The 15,386-nt window shown below is 39.4% G+C and overlaps 2 protein-coding genes and 1 long non-coding RNA gene across 4 annotated transcripts in view; 2 read left to right on the top strand and 1 right to left on the bottom strand.

Annotated features, from left to right (window-relative positions):
* LOC116691332 (uncharacterized) overlaps positions 1-145 on the top strand; it is a 2,703-nt gene extending 2,558 nt beyond the window's left edge. Inside the window, exon 2 of the long non-coding RNA XR_004332460.1 lies at positions 114-145. This is a non-coding gene — a long non-coding RNA (uncharacterized LOC116691332). The remainder of the gene's footprint in view (positions 1-113) is intronic.
* Positions 146-3,024: 2,879 nt separating this feature from the next.
* Positions 3,025-4,550, bottom strand: LOC116691292 (apolipoprotein A-I). Of its 2 annotated transcripts, none has more exons than XM_032518817.1 (4): positions 4,442-4,550; positions 4,284-4,334; positions 3,978-4,131; positions 3,025-3,838 (listed from the first exon to the last, which is right to left on the bottom strand). In XM_032518817.1, the coding sequence occupies exons 2-4, from the start codon at positions 4,321-4,323 to the stop codon at positions 3,262-3,264; spliced, it is 771 nt and encodes a 256-aa protein (XP_032374708.1). In that variant the 5' UTR covers positions 4,324-4,334; positions 4,442-4,550; the 3' UTR covers positions 3,025-3,261. The 2 variants fall into 2 exon arrangements, with proteins under 2 accessions (XP_032374708.1, XP_032374710.1); XM_032518819.1 differs by having other exon boundaries at positions 3,978-4,128; positions 4,442-4,525.
* Positions 4,551-6,947: 2,397 nt separating this feature from the next.
* LOC116691293 (apolipoprotein A-IV) lies at positions 6,948-8,270 on the top strand. Its single transcript, XM_032518820.1, has 4 exons — positions 6,948-7,039; positions 7,130-7,181; positions 7,342-7,492; positions 7,617-8,270. The coding sequence occupies exons 2-4, from the start codon at positions 7,142-7,144 to the stop codon at positions 8,191-8,193; spliced, it is 768 nt and encodes a 255-aa protein (XP_032374711.1). The 5' UTR covers positions 6,948-7,039; positions 7,130-7,141; the 3' UTR covers positions 8,194-8,270.
* Positions 8,271-15,386: the final 7,116 nt, after the last annotated feature.

Genomic DNA, 15,386 nt, shown 5'->3' with positions numbered 1-15,386 from the left:
TTTTTGGAATAGGCTTAATCTCCTGTTTGAAACATTAACCTCTAGCCGCTACAATGCCTTTCCACTATGGAGATAACATATTTAACTAAATAGTTTGTGTTTGTGTTATGCAGACGTGATGGACCACAGTGACCAAACTACACACATGGACCAACAAATGTCACAGGCCTGACAGCAAAAACCCACAATGCCTTGCCATCCTTTGCCAAACTCCCAGGATTAAGAGGCAGATGGGGGAAGTGAAAAAGAGAGATTCAAGAAGAACCATGAGGTAATACAGTATGAATGTCTGTTACAGTCTTCTAAACTCCCGCTGCTTCTCCTTTCTATCCCCAACAACAGAGGCAATGTCCAATGTCTTTGAGGAGTGAGTGTGTGAGAGGGCATCTTTAGATGGTGTGAACGAAAGTAACCCTATAGCCTGAAGATGTTGTTCTCCGGAAGAAGATGTTTTTTGGTTAAGTCTGGATGATCTCACCCCTCCATACAGGCAAACATCTGCTTAGATTAGTCAGCGAGGTCACTACAGTTAGCGTCTGTGGGTTGAGAATTGTTGAACTGGGCATTCAAGTTCACAACTGAGTGTTTTTTCTGCAGCCTTTACCCTATCATTTGGTTCTGATTCAGCATGCTATCAGCTGATTGAGGGAGGTGTGCTGACAGAGCTAAATGTCAGAGTAGGTCTGCCTTGTTTATAGCACTGTCTCCCAGTAATATGGCGGTCACTTGGTTTGATGCAGCAGTTCATGCATGTTCACCAAAAAGGTAACCTGCTGTCATTCCCTGTACAACGCTAGGGTAACCTAAGTGTATCCTTTTAGGCTAAAGGCCGTTTAATGGTTGTGCAAAGGCTCCACACAGAGCTTTTGCCGTAGGCTACGCTAAGTGGCCTGATGTTTATACTTGTGTGTGTGTGTGTGTGAGGAGTGGATGATAGAGCGAGGGAGAAGTGAGAGAATGATGGCGATTATCTTAGTCATAGTGAGAGAAACAAAGTGTCTCCCCTGTCTTTTCTGACAAAGATGGGAAATCTGTAGCAGAAAAAGTTAACCCTTTCCTTGATTTCATGTTGTTTATGGAAAATGAGTTGGGGGAAATGCAACACTACCAAGCCACGGCCAAGCGACGTGCGTTGCTGCAACATGCGTTGCTGCAACTAGGAGTTACATTTTTCGAGAGGTGCACGTCAGGCTACCGCATAGGGTCCAGCGTAGACGCAGAGGCGCCTGCGGGGAACGCTGTAGATTCTACACACAACCATAAAACAGTCTTTAATGACAAAAGCCTCATGTCTACCAAGGAGTTCAAGCCGTGCAGAAACTTGGTTGGTTGGCAACACGTTCCTTAATGTTCACAAATATTTTATTTGTGCAAGTATTATTTTAAATAAGCATTAAGTACATCCAATAAAAGGATTAGCTCAACATTTTAGAAAATACATTTGTTGGCTTCCTTGTGGAGAGTTTTACTGATACCACTGTCATTACTGTGTATTAAAAGTCCCATGGCTTGAAAAGTTCACTTTATGAGGTTTTTTAACATTAATATGCATTTCCTCAACCTGCCTAGGGTTCCCAAGTGGCTAGAAATGGCGATAGGTGTAAACCGAGCCCTGGGAATCCTGCTCTGCCTTTGAGAAAATTAAAGCTCAGATGGGCAAATCTGGAATCTTTATGACCTCATAAGGGGAAAGGTTACCTCCCCTTTTCCCCTTCTTTGCCCGCCCAGAGAATTTGGCCCCCCCATGAGAGAGAGACATTGTGGCTTTCAAACGAGCAAAGTGGCAGTTGGTCAAGGCCACGCCCCCAGCCTCCACTTTTTTTTGTACAGAACCAACAATTATGATATCATGACATCTATTGCTTAAGTGCTGCTTTTACCTCTGGACAGAGCCAGGCTAGCTGCTTCCCTTGTTTCCATTCTTCATATTAACTGTACAGACAGGAGAGTGGCAACCATCTTCATCTAACTCTCTCTGCAAAAATCACAAACTCATATCAAGACAAAATTCTTGTAATAGAGTAGAGTAAGAAACTACAATAAAGGGGAAAAGGTTGGGTCTTTAATCCAGTGAAACTCAGTAATCTTGTATTGTTAATAGATCAGCAATGGTATTACAATGTTTTACATGCAGATTTGAAATATAACCAAAAACCCTCATACATTTAGACATAATAAGGGTAGTATAATAATCAGAGCTGTGTGTGTGCATGGAGGGTTAATGGTGAGCGGAGTCTGTGGCAGCTGGGGGCAGAACAGAGGAATGTTGTTTGCCACTGGGTAAGGCAGCGTGGGAGCGATCTGGCAGCAGGGATGGAGGCACGAAAGGAAGAATAAAAACAAGGTGGATGCAGGATGAAGCAGGATGTGTTTATGTGAACTTCCAGGCTTGTTGAGACAAACCTGAACATGCCCCATCCAAGACCCAAAACTAAATCTTACAGGGGTGTGGCGGGGGGCATTTGCAACTTCAACTGAACAAACAAGAAAGGATTTTATCCCTACTTATGTGGAACTAATAGAGAAAGTGTATTATAACTGTCAAAAGTGAAATCCATGCATCATATATGTTGCCAATATCTGCACACGAATATATATGATGAAGTTACTCTATATGTTAGCCAGATGCCACTAATTACTTTCTAAGTTTCTTGTTTCATTCAGTAAAGTCCAAAAAATTAAGCAGTGTTTTCTGTTTACGTTTTTGTGTATGAGACAATATAAATGTGTGAAGTTGATGAAGTTCAAAAGAAAATGATTGTCAAAAAAGTGTTTATATTAACAACACATGCTTGTATTTATCAGACCGTTCAATTATCTAGGTGTGAGTGACCACAATGGACTCAGTGTTTCTAGTTCACATTACCACATTTAATCACACTGTAATTGTTGTTTTTCATTTTTCTTTTTTTTCTTCATTCGAAAATGAAGTAGATATACTGTTGTCATTTGGCTTAGTTTGCGAGAAAAACATTTGGCATCCCCAAACCTTACCTAACACTCATTAAATAACAGACTCACAAGTTTATGTTTGACTTGCACTTTATTTCCATAATATAACAAGTACACAGTGTATGGTGACAGATCAACACTTGATGTTTATTATTTATCTAATGCTTTGTATATATCTAAAGACATCTACAATTTTCAAAACTGTTGACTTTTTGTTGTCATATTGTTAAAACATGGATGTGTTCCTGGGATCGGAGAATAGAGTTTCTTTAGATGTTTCTTTCTGTTTAACGGGAGGGGGAAGTTGACTTAGTTGGCCTTGACAAAGGACTCGTAGAGGGAGGTGAGCTGGGACTGGAGGTCCTGGGCGTAGGGGTCCAGGTTTTCCCTCACCGCATCAACGTAGGGGGTGGCTATTTCTTTCACCTGTTGGACTCTATGAGTCAGCTCATGTTGCACCTTCTCGGTCACAGGCGCCACGCTCTCCTTGAAGTCTTGCAGGTGCTGGTCCACCTTCAGCTTCAGGTCATCAGTGTAAGGCCCCAGCTGAGCCTGCAGATCCTTCACACTCTGCTCCAGGTTGGCCTTCAGCTCCTCGGTCTTCTCCTTCAGGGTGGTCCTCAGGGCTTCAGTATCCACAGAGTCAGCATAGGGGGCAAGCTCCTGTTTGAGCTGCTCCACTCTCTGCTGGATCTGAACCTTCATGTCATCGGTGTAGGGCTGCAGCTTGTCTTTGACGGTGTTTAGCTCCTGGATCATACGCTCTCTCAGCACGTCGGTCTCAGTGGTTACTTTGACGATCAGGTCCTGGGCTACAGGGGGAAGCTGCTCCTGCAGGGTGACTGCATACTTGCTGGCAACATCGGCACTCTCTGTCAGACGGGCACTGTACAAGAGAATGAGTTTTGTCTTTAGTTCATATTCTAGTGAGGAGGAATTGCATATCAGTTACCACTTGACATGATTATTAGTTATTACTTCATTTGCATAGCAACAATGAGTCACACTGGTCTTTTCTGACCTACCTGACATCCTGTCCAAACTGAGACTTCCTGATCATCTGGAGCGTGTCATCTGCTGTCTGGGTAGCCTTGGAAACATAGTCCCAGAAGGCATCAGTCAGCACATCCAGCTGTGGCTTGGGTGCATCAGCATAGAAAAGGTTGGCATGACTGCCTGCTGGATAGACACAAGAACAGGTTGAAGAACAGTTGCGATTTAAGGCATTTATAATAGTACACATGTACCCTTAACAAGGCTTGCAGTTATTTATCTCAAACATATTTTGTTATGTTCCAAAAAGATTAATGATATTTTGCCATCATACTCACCACTGAAAAGGGCTACGATGAGCACAACGAGGACCTTCATGGTTCTTAGACCTTATAACGAGGAGATATAAAGTTGGTTAGCACAGCATGTTCACCAAGAAATATTTCTGAAATTAAAAGCTCTGCTGCTACACTGAGCCAATTCTTCATCATCTTACCTGAGTTTGCAAGTGTATCTGCAAGTCCACTTGGCTGCGATGGTGTTCAACTGATGTGATTCTGCATCTTATATAGTAAGCCAGACTGTAATGATCCCAAAGTCCAGAGGGCTTGTGCCTTGCTGTCACCTTGCCTCACCCTGCTATCCTCACGACACCTTGCGCCAGAGAATCCTTGTAGCACGTATGCACAAGCTCACACTGTTATACACACTGTGTTCATTATATTTTCTGCACCTTTATATATCAGTGAATGTCTGCCAGATATCAATTTTTGTTTGCCTTACTTATTGTATATGACCTAAATGTATGTGTGATTCATCAGTGTTAGAGTGTGACAAAATCCTTAAGTTGAACCTGAAACAAACCTCGTCCTCAGAAGCCTGTGTGTAATCACTTTAGTGGCCTCAGATAACTCTCTGCCTAGATAGACAAAACCTTTCTCCTTAATTTCTTGGTTGTCTAGTTTTGATTAGATGTACAGTGGTTGATTTATTGTCTCTATTAGCTTGACCTGTTGCCAGCTAACGTGAAAGTAAAATCATAGGTCTAGTTTCTGTGTCAGTCATGACTCATGTGTCAGTTTGTCCAAAGGTTAACAGACCCAAACACTGTCAGCTTCTAAAGGACAAAGTAGCTGCTGTTTCACACCAGACATACCATAGTTCATTTCTCTGAAACTAATTTTAAAGAGCAACATTTTAGTTATGTGTTTGGAAACATCCGACACAGTGTTAGTGTGTGAAACTAGAACATTTTATTTAGTATTATTTAAGACTTTGATCTTTTGATCCTGACAGTACTTCAAGACTTTTATACAGGTGTTCTGTGCTGCTTCTTTCGGTATTTTAAAATGTGTGTTCTAAGACGAAATCTTCAATTCACATTAATATGCCATTAGAATTTTTTTCTGCACCGGATCTTCCAAATCTATTGGGTATTTTTGTTTACATTTGTCAAAGTAATTATGCTATTGCAAATACATATGGAAATCCTGTTGATCTAAAGAAAATTCTTCTTTTAAAGTTTGGAAGTCCTTTAGTTGCATTTTGCTTGTAAGTGAGTAGAATGTTGCGATCCCTCTTTCTATCCATATTTTAAATCTAAGATCTAGTTGATTGGGTTTAAAGTCGGGGTCATGTGTATTTTATCTAATTATCCATAATTTATCCAATGAGTATCCATATTCTGTCTTAATTGTGTTCCAAACTTTGAGTTGAAACGTTAGCCATGGATTTTTTAATGTATCTATTATTTGTAAAACAAATAGGAATCACACCGCCAACCTTTGTCCGCTGACCCGAAAGTCCCAATAGCTTAGTATTTTATGCACTAAAAAGGTATGAAGAAAGACTTTAGGCCACTCACATGTTATTGTAGGCCCAGTTAAAAAACACTTGTGTTATATCATTATATTAGGATATCCAAAATGTAAGACGATATCTAGCCTCATAGATTGATGTCGATATAATATTGATGTGTTGCCCAGCCCTACATTGAAAACCCCTGTTTTAGAGATAATTATGTCCGAATTGTTTCACTGCTATAACATGAAGTCAAACCTCCAACAGCAGACCCTGATTCTAAAGAGAGTTTCTTGTTTACCGGGATTCAGGTTGTATACAGGCTATTCAGTGCATCAGATTTGAGTCTTCGTTTTGTAGCTTCTGGCCCTTGTTGAGATTTAATTGAGCAGTTTTCTTTTTTAACCATCAAATACAGTTTTTCAACAGATCTGACACCCTGTCATGTAAAAGAAAAATGTCCTTTTGTGTGATGTGTTCAGTCACTGCAAAGTGTTTCAGAGGTTTGCTCCAACTCTTTGTGATGCTTGAATGTCCCTGCCCTCTTCTTACAGCCCTGAAAGAGTTATGCCACCTTCTCAGTGAGAGTGACTCTTAAATAGTTGCTTATCTTCCTGTTACTAAAATACCGACATCTGCAATGAGTTCCAGTATCAAGTCCTGACATTGAAATGTGTCAGGAAAATGGAATGGAAAATATTGTACTGCAAAAGTGACTTTTTTTACTGATTGACTCCTTACACAAAATTATACTTGCTGGATACTGTAAAAAAAAGTTTACATTATGCATGATTGTAGTAAGCCTCTTTTATAAGAACACTTTAAAAAAAAACATTGTAGTGCCATGTGCTACATTAATCACGTTGCTTAACCCTAATATTATAATACAAAGTCCACTAGTGTAAGCATACCAAGGTTATCTGGAGTTGTCTGCAGCCTGTTAGCACTGTACAGCATGGATAGTTAATTACTATTGCTGAAATGCTATCTAGAGAGGAGTCAAAGGAGAACTAGTTATGACACTAGTTTTGAAATCCCCAAAAGCCACATAATGTCTGTATACTGTAAAACTTGTGTCAGTGTGTCTGCATGTAGCCTTAGCGGTGAGTGATAGTAGCCCAGAGAAGCAGCAGAAACAGGAAGAGAGCCATTGTGACAACATGGAAGGGACTCCTGGACTTTGGGCTCTTGACTACAACAGTCATGTGGCTTAGTATATATATATACATGGAAGCGCCAGTCTAATACACTAGCAAACACGCTCAACTCTAAGGGACACACAAGTCAAAAGCAGGTGAGAATTACAACACATTTAAAAAAATATATAAATGTTTTGTGTTTTTAATGCAGCTTGGAAGTTAACTGTATCATAAATGTTTTTCAGCAAGACGCAATCATGAAGGTGTTCATTTTATTAGCTGTTGCAGCGCTGTCTGGTAAGTTGCAAGCTTGTGGTTTTGACTTGTCTTTACCATATTGGCAAAACTATACATTAGTATTACTATATCGTTGCTTAAGCAACTAAAAGCTGTCAAAATGAACTGAATGGCTGAAAACCTGCACTGTTCTCAAGCTGTTCTTGTTTCCATCCAACAGGCTGTCATGCCAATCTTTTCTATGCTGATGCACCCAAGCCACAGCTGGAAGTGCTGACTGATGCTTTCTGGGATTACATTGCCAAGGCCACCCAAACAGCTGATGACACCCTCCAGATGATCAGGAAGTCCCAGTTTGGACAGGAAGTCAAGTAAGTTGTGTGACACACATGACCATGGTGACTGGGCCTATTAGTGGCACGTATCACATGTTTATTAAAATCAATATGGTATTGCAGAAACCCCTGATGGTCCAACCATTACTTTGTCTTCTAGTGCCCGCCTGGCAGACAGCACTGACATAGCCAGCAAGTATGCAACTACCCTGCAGGAGCAGCTTTCCCCAGCAGCCCAGGACCTGATGACCAAGATCACAGCAGAGGCTGAGGTGCTGAGAAAGGTGCTGGCCCAGGAGCTCAGCACTGTCAGGGACAAGCTGGAGCCCTACACCGAGGACATGAAGGCCCAGATCCAGCAGAGAGTGGAGCAGCTCAAACAGGAGCTGGCACCATACGCAGACTCCCTGGACTCTGAGGCCCTGAGGACCACCCTGATGCAGAAGAGCGAGGATCTAAAGACCAACTTGGAGCAGAGTGTGAAGGATCTGCAGGCTCAGATGGGCCCCTACACCGATGACCTGAAGCTGAAGGTGGACCAGCACTTCCAGAACTTCCAAGATAGCGTGGCCCCCATGTCCGAGAAGGTCCAGGTTGAGCTGAGTCAGAGAGCCAATGTGGTGAAACAGATGGTGGCCCCCTACGCTGAGGACCTGAGGGAAAAGTTGGACCCCTACGCTCAGGACCTTCAGGATCAACTCATGTCCCTCTACCAATCCTTTGTTGAAGGCAAATAAGTCAACCTCCACACATGCTTCATCATTTATCAAGATGCTGGCCTTGTTTGGTCTACCTCTGTTTGAAGCATGAAATATCTGAATTGTACTGTGTACCAAATTAAACTAATATTTATTGCTTGACGCAAAGCAAGCCATTGCACTTGTCCAAAATGTAAATACTATGTTTTTATTGTGTATTGTGCAGTTGGAAGCTGTAACTTTTTTTGTAATTTCTGTAAGTTATAGAAAATAAAAAGATGAATCTGGAAAATATAGATTTGTAATTGTAGTATTTTACAGAATTTCAACAGAGATGTTTTTCAACATCATCTTTTTTATAGCACACAGTGTATTGGCAAGCCATCCTGAAAGTTCACATCACTAACAAAGTGGGATTATTACATAAAACTCCAGTATAGAGGGTCTACTATTGTCATAAGCCACAGTGGAAAATGTGCTGCTTTTTCCCCAGAAGGCAACTAGTATTTCTTCCGTGTCTCAACATGTCCTGGCTCCTGTCACTGTTTTGCCTTCTTCTTTATCCAAAGGGCAGACTGTTTTTATGCTGGTACTTGTCAATGCTTGCCATAAAACTGCACCTTCCCGGTGTCAGCACTAAAATCGAGAAATGGCTGAGAGAAACATCAATGACCAAGCTAGAAGGGAAGCGAAGTGAGTTTTGGATTAACCCCATTAGATTTCATATAAAACAAAAAGTGTGTTGCTTTAAAAATCTGATGAAATTTTAATATAACATAGTATTCTATTTTAAAGTGATTAATTTGTTTTGATGGTGCTTTGAAAACCACAGAATCCTTTTTGTCATAAAAAACTGGAATTGCGCAACCAATCATTTAATACACAACACAAAGCCTTATCCTCCCTCTATTGACAGTGCCAGCATCTAACGTGGAGGGTCAGAGTCCAATGACAATACTACATTTACACTCACATGCACACACAACACACACAATGTATATTTGTTCCCTGGTTACATCAAAACAAACACCGCAAGAACTGCACTGAAATAATTTATTAGTCATTATTGCGATATTTATCTCAAGTAAAATCATTAATTATAAAACTTGGACATTGTGGGGATATTGAAGAGAGAATACCTTTGTTTTGACAGTGAATAACTTGTTTTTGACTGATTCTTCATAAGGCCGTAGTGAGTGATAATCCATGTATTAATAGGAAAAGCCCAAATGTGTACTTTTTCTAAACTGTAAATCCATAGAGGTCAATCTGCCTTTAATTGCAGCATTTTAAAGTACTACATTTAGTGAGACACAAACTATTCAAACTACTGCAAAGCTTTGTGTGACTTTACAAATGCTAATCTGATCCCATGTTTTCATGCTCTGGCCTGTTTTATTACGGATTAGCACTTGTGTGGGCACCCAGAAGAACCATTCACACTGCAGTCAAAACAGCCAAAAGGCATTGTTAAGGCCTTGATCCTAACAATCACTTTTAAAGAAGGCCTAGTGAGTCCCATTTAAACTCTACGACACAGCCCACTGAGAGGAGCGAGGCGTTGTTTAACACACACAAGTTTCTTTGAACAAGACCCATCTTGCTCCAATCACCGTAGTGACAGAGGTTCAGTGTTGTTTTGATGTAGATTGGAGGTTGTTACAAGACTGTTGCTGCTGAATTGATAAGCAGATCGGGGCCAGCGGGGCTTAAATGGTTGTCTAGTGTTGATGGGTCATGGTAGATGCTTTTAGACTGTTGTTTGCTCCACCTAGTTCCCTATCAGCTGGTCTACTTTCAGAACAGGATGATTATGAGATGTTCTTGGAGAAGTAAATACCTTACATATATTACAGTCTAACAGCCCTATAAACATTTGTGAAGCAGTAATGTTAAGCTTGGACACCAAATTTTTTCAATCTTGCCCAACATTACTGTCTTTAAAAGGCCTGATGGGCCTCACTTTGAAGCTATCATATGAAACTAGATGATCTCAGGGATCCATTTGGTACCAACTAATTGTAAATTTGTCGGCATAGGGACTAAATAAATGTAAATGTGCTGCATTTATATAGCGCTTTTCTAGTCTTAACAACTACTCAAAGCACTTTTACATCTACAGGAAACATTCACCATTCACACACTGTGGCCGAGGCTGCCGTACAAGGTGCCACCTGCTCATCAGATAAACATTCATACACATTCACACATCGATGCGCAGTGCCGTTGGCAACTCGGGGTTCAGTGTCTTGCCCAAGGACACTTTGACATGGGACTGCAGAGCAAGGGATTGAACCACCAACCTTCCGATTGACAGGCAACGGCTCCACCACTGAGCCACAGCCGCCCCTAATTAGAGGAAAGAGAAAAACTGGCATTGCCATTTCCACAGGGGTCCCTTGACTTCTCACCTCAAGATATCTGCATGAAAATGGATTTTATACCCACACTTGGAATTGTAAAAAAATGGCTATTACTGTAAAGCTGAGCCCAAACTGTTATGGTTGTGTGTATTTCTGTTTTATTTTGGTAGTGTGTTTTTCTGCCTTGTCTGGTCTTGTTTTACGTCCTGTCTTTTGGTTTTCCCGCCTTTGTGATTATCTGATGTCTTTCACCTGTTTCCAGCCCTTGTGCCACCTGTTCCTTGTTTCACCTCGTTACTACCTCTTGTAATTAGTCTTTGTCTAGTAGCAGATTGTTGTATTGTGTAGCATTCAGGACTCCTTTTGTTGGTAAATACTTTTGATATCAAATCCTCAAGCTCAACTTATCCTGCTGTCTCTGCGTTTTGGTCCGACATTCTCTGAACCTAACAGCACAAACGTATTCATACAGGTGATGTGAGTCCTCATAGTAGCCATTTTATTGTAGTGAGATCATTTTTTGATACTTGACATCACTGAAATGTTTTTCCCTATCTGTATTAGTGTCTGTCTCCAAACTGGCAGCAACAGTTGCCGCCCAACGAGACCATAGGTCTGTCTGAGGTTTCTGCCTAAAAGGAAGTTTTTCTTGACACTGTTTTACCGAATGCTTGCTCATGGGAAATTGTTTGGTCTGTGTAAATTATAGAGTGGGGTGTAGACCTACTCTCTGTAAAGTGTTTCGAGATAACTCTCATAGTTTGATACTATATCTACAATTGAGTCCTATTTATCATCGCAATGCTATTGGATAGTAAATGTGTTTATAGGTCTGGCCATCTGCCAATGATTTCACACAACCTGCAGACTTTACTTAAAGCTCACCTCTTTGTTGTATTGGATGGAATTTGTCAAAATTCAAGTAAAATTGTGTTATTGCAATATCTTACTATACTTTTTTTTTTTTTTTTTTTTTTTTTTTTTTCTTCAACTTCTGTTGCAATTCTCCAAATCTGGGTGAGATTGGTACTAAAATATTATGTGCACCTAACCATGACATGGGGGCAACACTATTGATATTTCACTATAACTAAGTTCTAAATGTGTTTTTTAATTTTCTGTTATGAGTGGAGTTCAAACCAGAATTAATCAAGTTAATTTTTGGTTGCAGTATTTGTATCTTATCAGTTGACAAAATATATTTAACTGATTCTGGGCTTGGTTTAATTGTCTCAATATCTGCATGTTGCAGGCAGAAACTGTTTCTGAAATGTTTTATGGGGGAATGCTAGCTACATTCCCGTGGATGTAGGGATTTACATTTTCTGGGGTGAGGCATGATTCATTTTAGTATGCTAATTGGATAATCAACAGTATTAGGTGAATTTCCTGGAATGTGTTAACAGGATGAGGATACATTTTCATTGGAATTGTTTATCTACTGCAACAAAATACTCAGATTTATACATTTATCTTTCCATTCCAGAATGCCGGCAGCAAAGAGGTCTTTTATACTGTGTGCAGGATGTGAGTGAAGCCATCGAGAGTGACGTGGGTGAGTGATGTGGAGAATTAGATGACACTAAGGCAAGGGATGAAGAGGCAGTTGATGGTGTAGTGGGGGGGGGGGGGGGGAAGAGAACCAACAGCCGGTGATCATGTTGACATTGAACCACAATAAAACTTGCAGCTACTTACAAGTTCCGTAAGTTCTGGCACACCATTATCACTGTGATCGCCTGGCTCCTCTGCAAAAAACTCAATATTTCTAAAAAATATACTTAACAGTTTCAGGCACAACTTGCATTTTTATCATACTGGTCAGAATGCAAATACTGTTTCAATAGTTTATATTTTTGACATTTATCTTGATTGTGTTCTAATGCAATTTCAGGTAAACACAACTCAACACCAAAGAAGTCACTGGGAGTCCAGTAATGCAGATGGTGACACAAGGAGTCCTTTGAAGACTCGGGCCATTCTAATGTGATGGGAGTCCGCCAAATGGGATGTCAGCCAAGAGATCGCCTGTCCACCCACACAGGATGTACGCAAGGACCTAATTGCACATTTCACGGTGACAAAGAACGCTGCTGACACTGCAGTAAAGTATACACCAGTCTCTATACAGCAAGCGTAATGTTCGTCTTTGTTTTTTTTTTTAAAGTTTTTGGGACTATCATTGCAAATGAACATGGCTGAACACTGGGATGAAGATGAAAATCAGTTTTTGGAAATACAATTTTATCTTTAATAAATGACTATCAAGTGTTACTGTTATTCATATGTACTGTTGTGACTAAGCAATGAACCCTTACTTGTTCTGTGCATTTGTTCAGAAATTGTGGGCCGAAATTCTGCTCCCACCTACGGCCATTGTGGCAATATTACCCGATTTCCTTAAATGTGAAGAAAAACCCTATGTCCTGCATGCCTCCTACATCTGAAAGGTAAATGTAATTTTTGAGGTGCATGTATTGTACTTATATTTTTGCTACTTTATTTTTCCACTACATTTCAGAGGAACATTTTTTTACTTTGTTGCACCTAATTAACCGCTATAGTTTTACAATACGATTTTACATATTACATGATCAGTTTATAAAATATATTTTTGAATAAACCACAACGCTATTAGGAATTAAATTAAGCACCACCTCAACCAACTTCAACATTAAAGTGTAGTGCTTATGTTGTGTAAATGTTAATTTTGTTGCCAGTACTTGAACATAAGCAACATTTTGAGTAATTTTACTTGTTAATTATGTCTTCCCCACTGATAAAGGGTGGATGATTTAATCCGTATGTCGAGAACCATCAATCAACACACTGAACCCCCATGGTGAGTATGTTTGGGAGGACAAAAATCTAAATTGCCTCAAGACAGAAGCCTTGTTATGATATACCAGTGGGGGATGAAACTAAGTACATTTACTCTACTCACATACAATTTGGAGGTATTTCTACTTGAGTATTTTCATTTTATGCTACTTAATACTTTTCCTCCACTTTCATAGGCAAATATTGTACTTTGTACTCACGTACATTGAGTACATGAGTTACTTTTAATATTTTACAAAAACATTAGTATAGAAAATTTGATGTTTTATAGATATAACCACAAAAAATATATAAAGCATTTAAATTTGCTCCACCTCAACATTAAACATCTAAGTACTGTACATGACAATGCATTAATAACAATGGTCCAGTAATATTATGATATAACATTGAAAAGGAATACTTTGTGTACATTTTGATGTTTGATAATACTTTTGTGCTTTTACTAAAGAGAAATTTTGAATGCAGGACTTTTACTTGTTGGGTATTTCTTTAGTGTGGTATCACTATTTTTAAGTAAAGATTTATAATACTTCCACTTCTGTGTAATGCAACACTGGGATGCCAATAGAAGAGGCTACACTGCCACTCAGTGATGAAACTGTGACAGAGCAGTTTAAGGGCTTGAGTGTGAATAAAACAGAGGTTCAACTGCCACTTCTCGTGACTAGAATGTAGGTGCTTTGAAGTATACTGTATTCAAGCTCACTCCAACCACTTCCATCTTGTTTAAAATATGCTATGTGTTGTTACAGTGTGGTATGGTACTATATTGATAAGCTTTGTCAAAAAATCGTACATAATGAGACCAGGAGGATAGATCAAATAATACAGAATAGTTTTTCTCTGGGTTAATACTGACTATTCATTTGTGTATATATGTAAATAATCACTCGCTGTTGGGATTATATAAAAGTGAGAATATAAAAAAAATCCTGACGTGGTGAGATAATTAATTTATAATTTTTACTGTTTATTGAAATTTCTAGTAAAGTCAACTGATTTGGGATGAAAGTGTTTGTGAAAGTTGTCTTTTGTATTTTCACTCCTGTAATGTGTCAGTTACTTTGAATATAACTTTTGAAATATTAATCAAAACAAACCGTAAGAGATGACAGAAACAAATACTAAATGCTTATGTATAAGCATTTACCTTTTTTATGTAAAGGCTTACATAAAGGAGACTGTAAGAATGTTGAAAAGCCTGTATTACAAAACCAGTCTATAGCCACGACATTCCACTTCCGGGATTGCGACAGTGATAGAATGCTAACAATGGCTTATTAACACAAAAATGCATCATTGGTTTGCTTGTACTTTGTCAACACAGTATTGGAAAAATTGAAAAAAAACTGTCTCTAGAGATAATGCCACAAAAGTTATTACAGTTCATGTATTGAGGTGGACATGTACCAGGTGTCATGGCAATCCAAACAAGCTGTTGAGACATTGCCGTCAAAGTCACAAACATGGTGGCTTTAACGCAAAAGTTCTTTAAAAATCTGAAGTCATAAAACACATGTTCTGGTATCAGTAGCAGTTTCATGGCAACCCACTCAAAAGTTAAATTATCTATAGTATTAGGATATTTTAGTACACCAAAGTGGTGGACCAACCCGCTGCAAATTGACATTGCCTTCTCTAGCATCGCTAAAATGTTCCAAGAGTCTCATCAAACTTATGTTGTCATTATGATTTCATTATGTACTGAACTTTGAGTGAAACCAAAGCACTTCAATTGTGTAATCATACACATTGTGTGTGGATAGTTGTGTTTGACAAAAGCTTTCTGCTGTACTTGTCTCTGCTGTTCATCTAGGTGCCTTTGGTGTAGTGTGGGTTAATATTCATCATCCTTCTAACAATATTAGTTTTGCAACAGGGTTCTTTATTTTCCAGCCTCATAATATACCAGTATGTGTGGTGTAGCTGCTGCCACAAAAACTAGATCAACTGGTTGAAGGAGCTTATGTCACAAAGCACATTAAGTAAAAATGTAAAAAAAGTTCAAATGTCCTTTTTTTTTTT

Source organism: Etheostoma spectabile, chromosome 6 (genome assembly GCF_008692095.1).
Source record: "Etheostoma spectabile isolate EspeVRDwgs_2016 chromosome 6, UIUC_Espe_1.0, whole genome shotgun sequence".
In the NCBI taxonomy this organism is placed as follows: Eukaryota; Metazoa; Chordata; class Actinopteri; order Perciformes; family Percidae; genus Etheostoma; species Etheostoma spectabile.
This window is presented reverse-complemented; position numbering and strand designations above follow the sequence as displayed.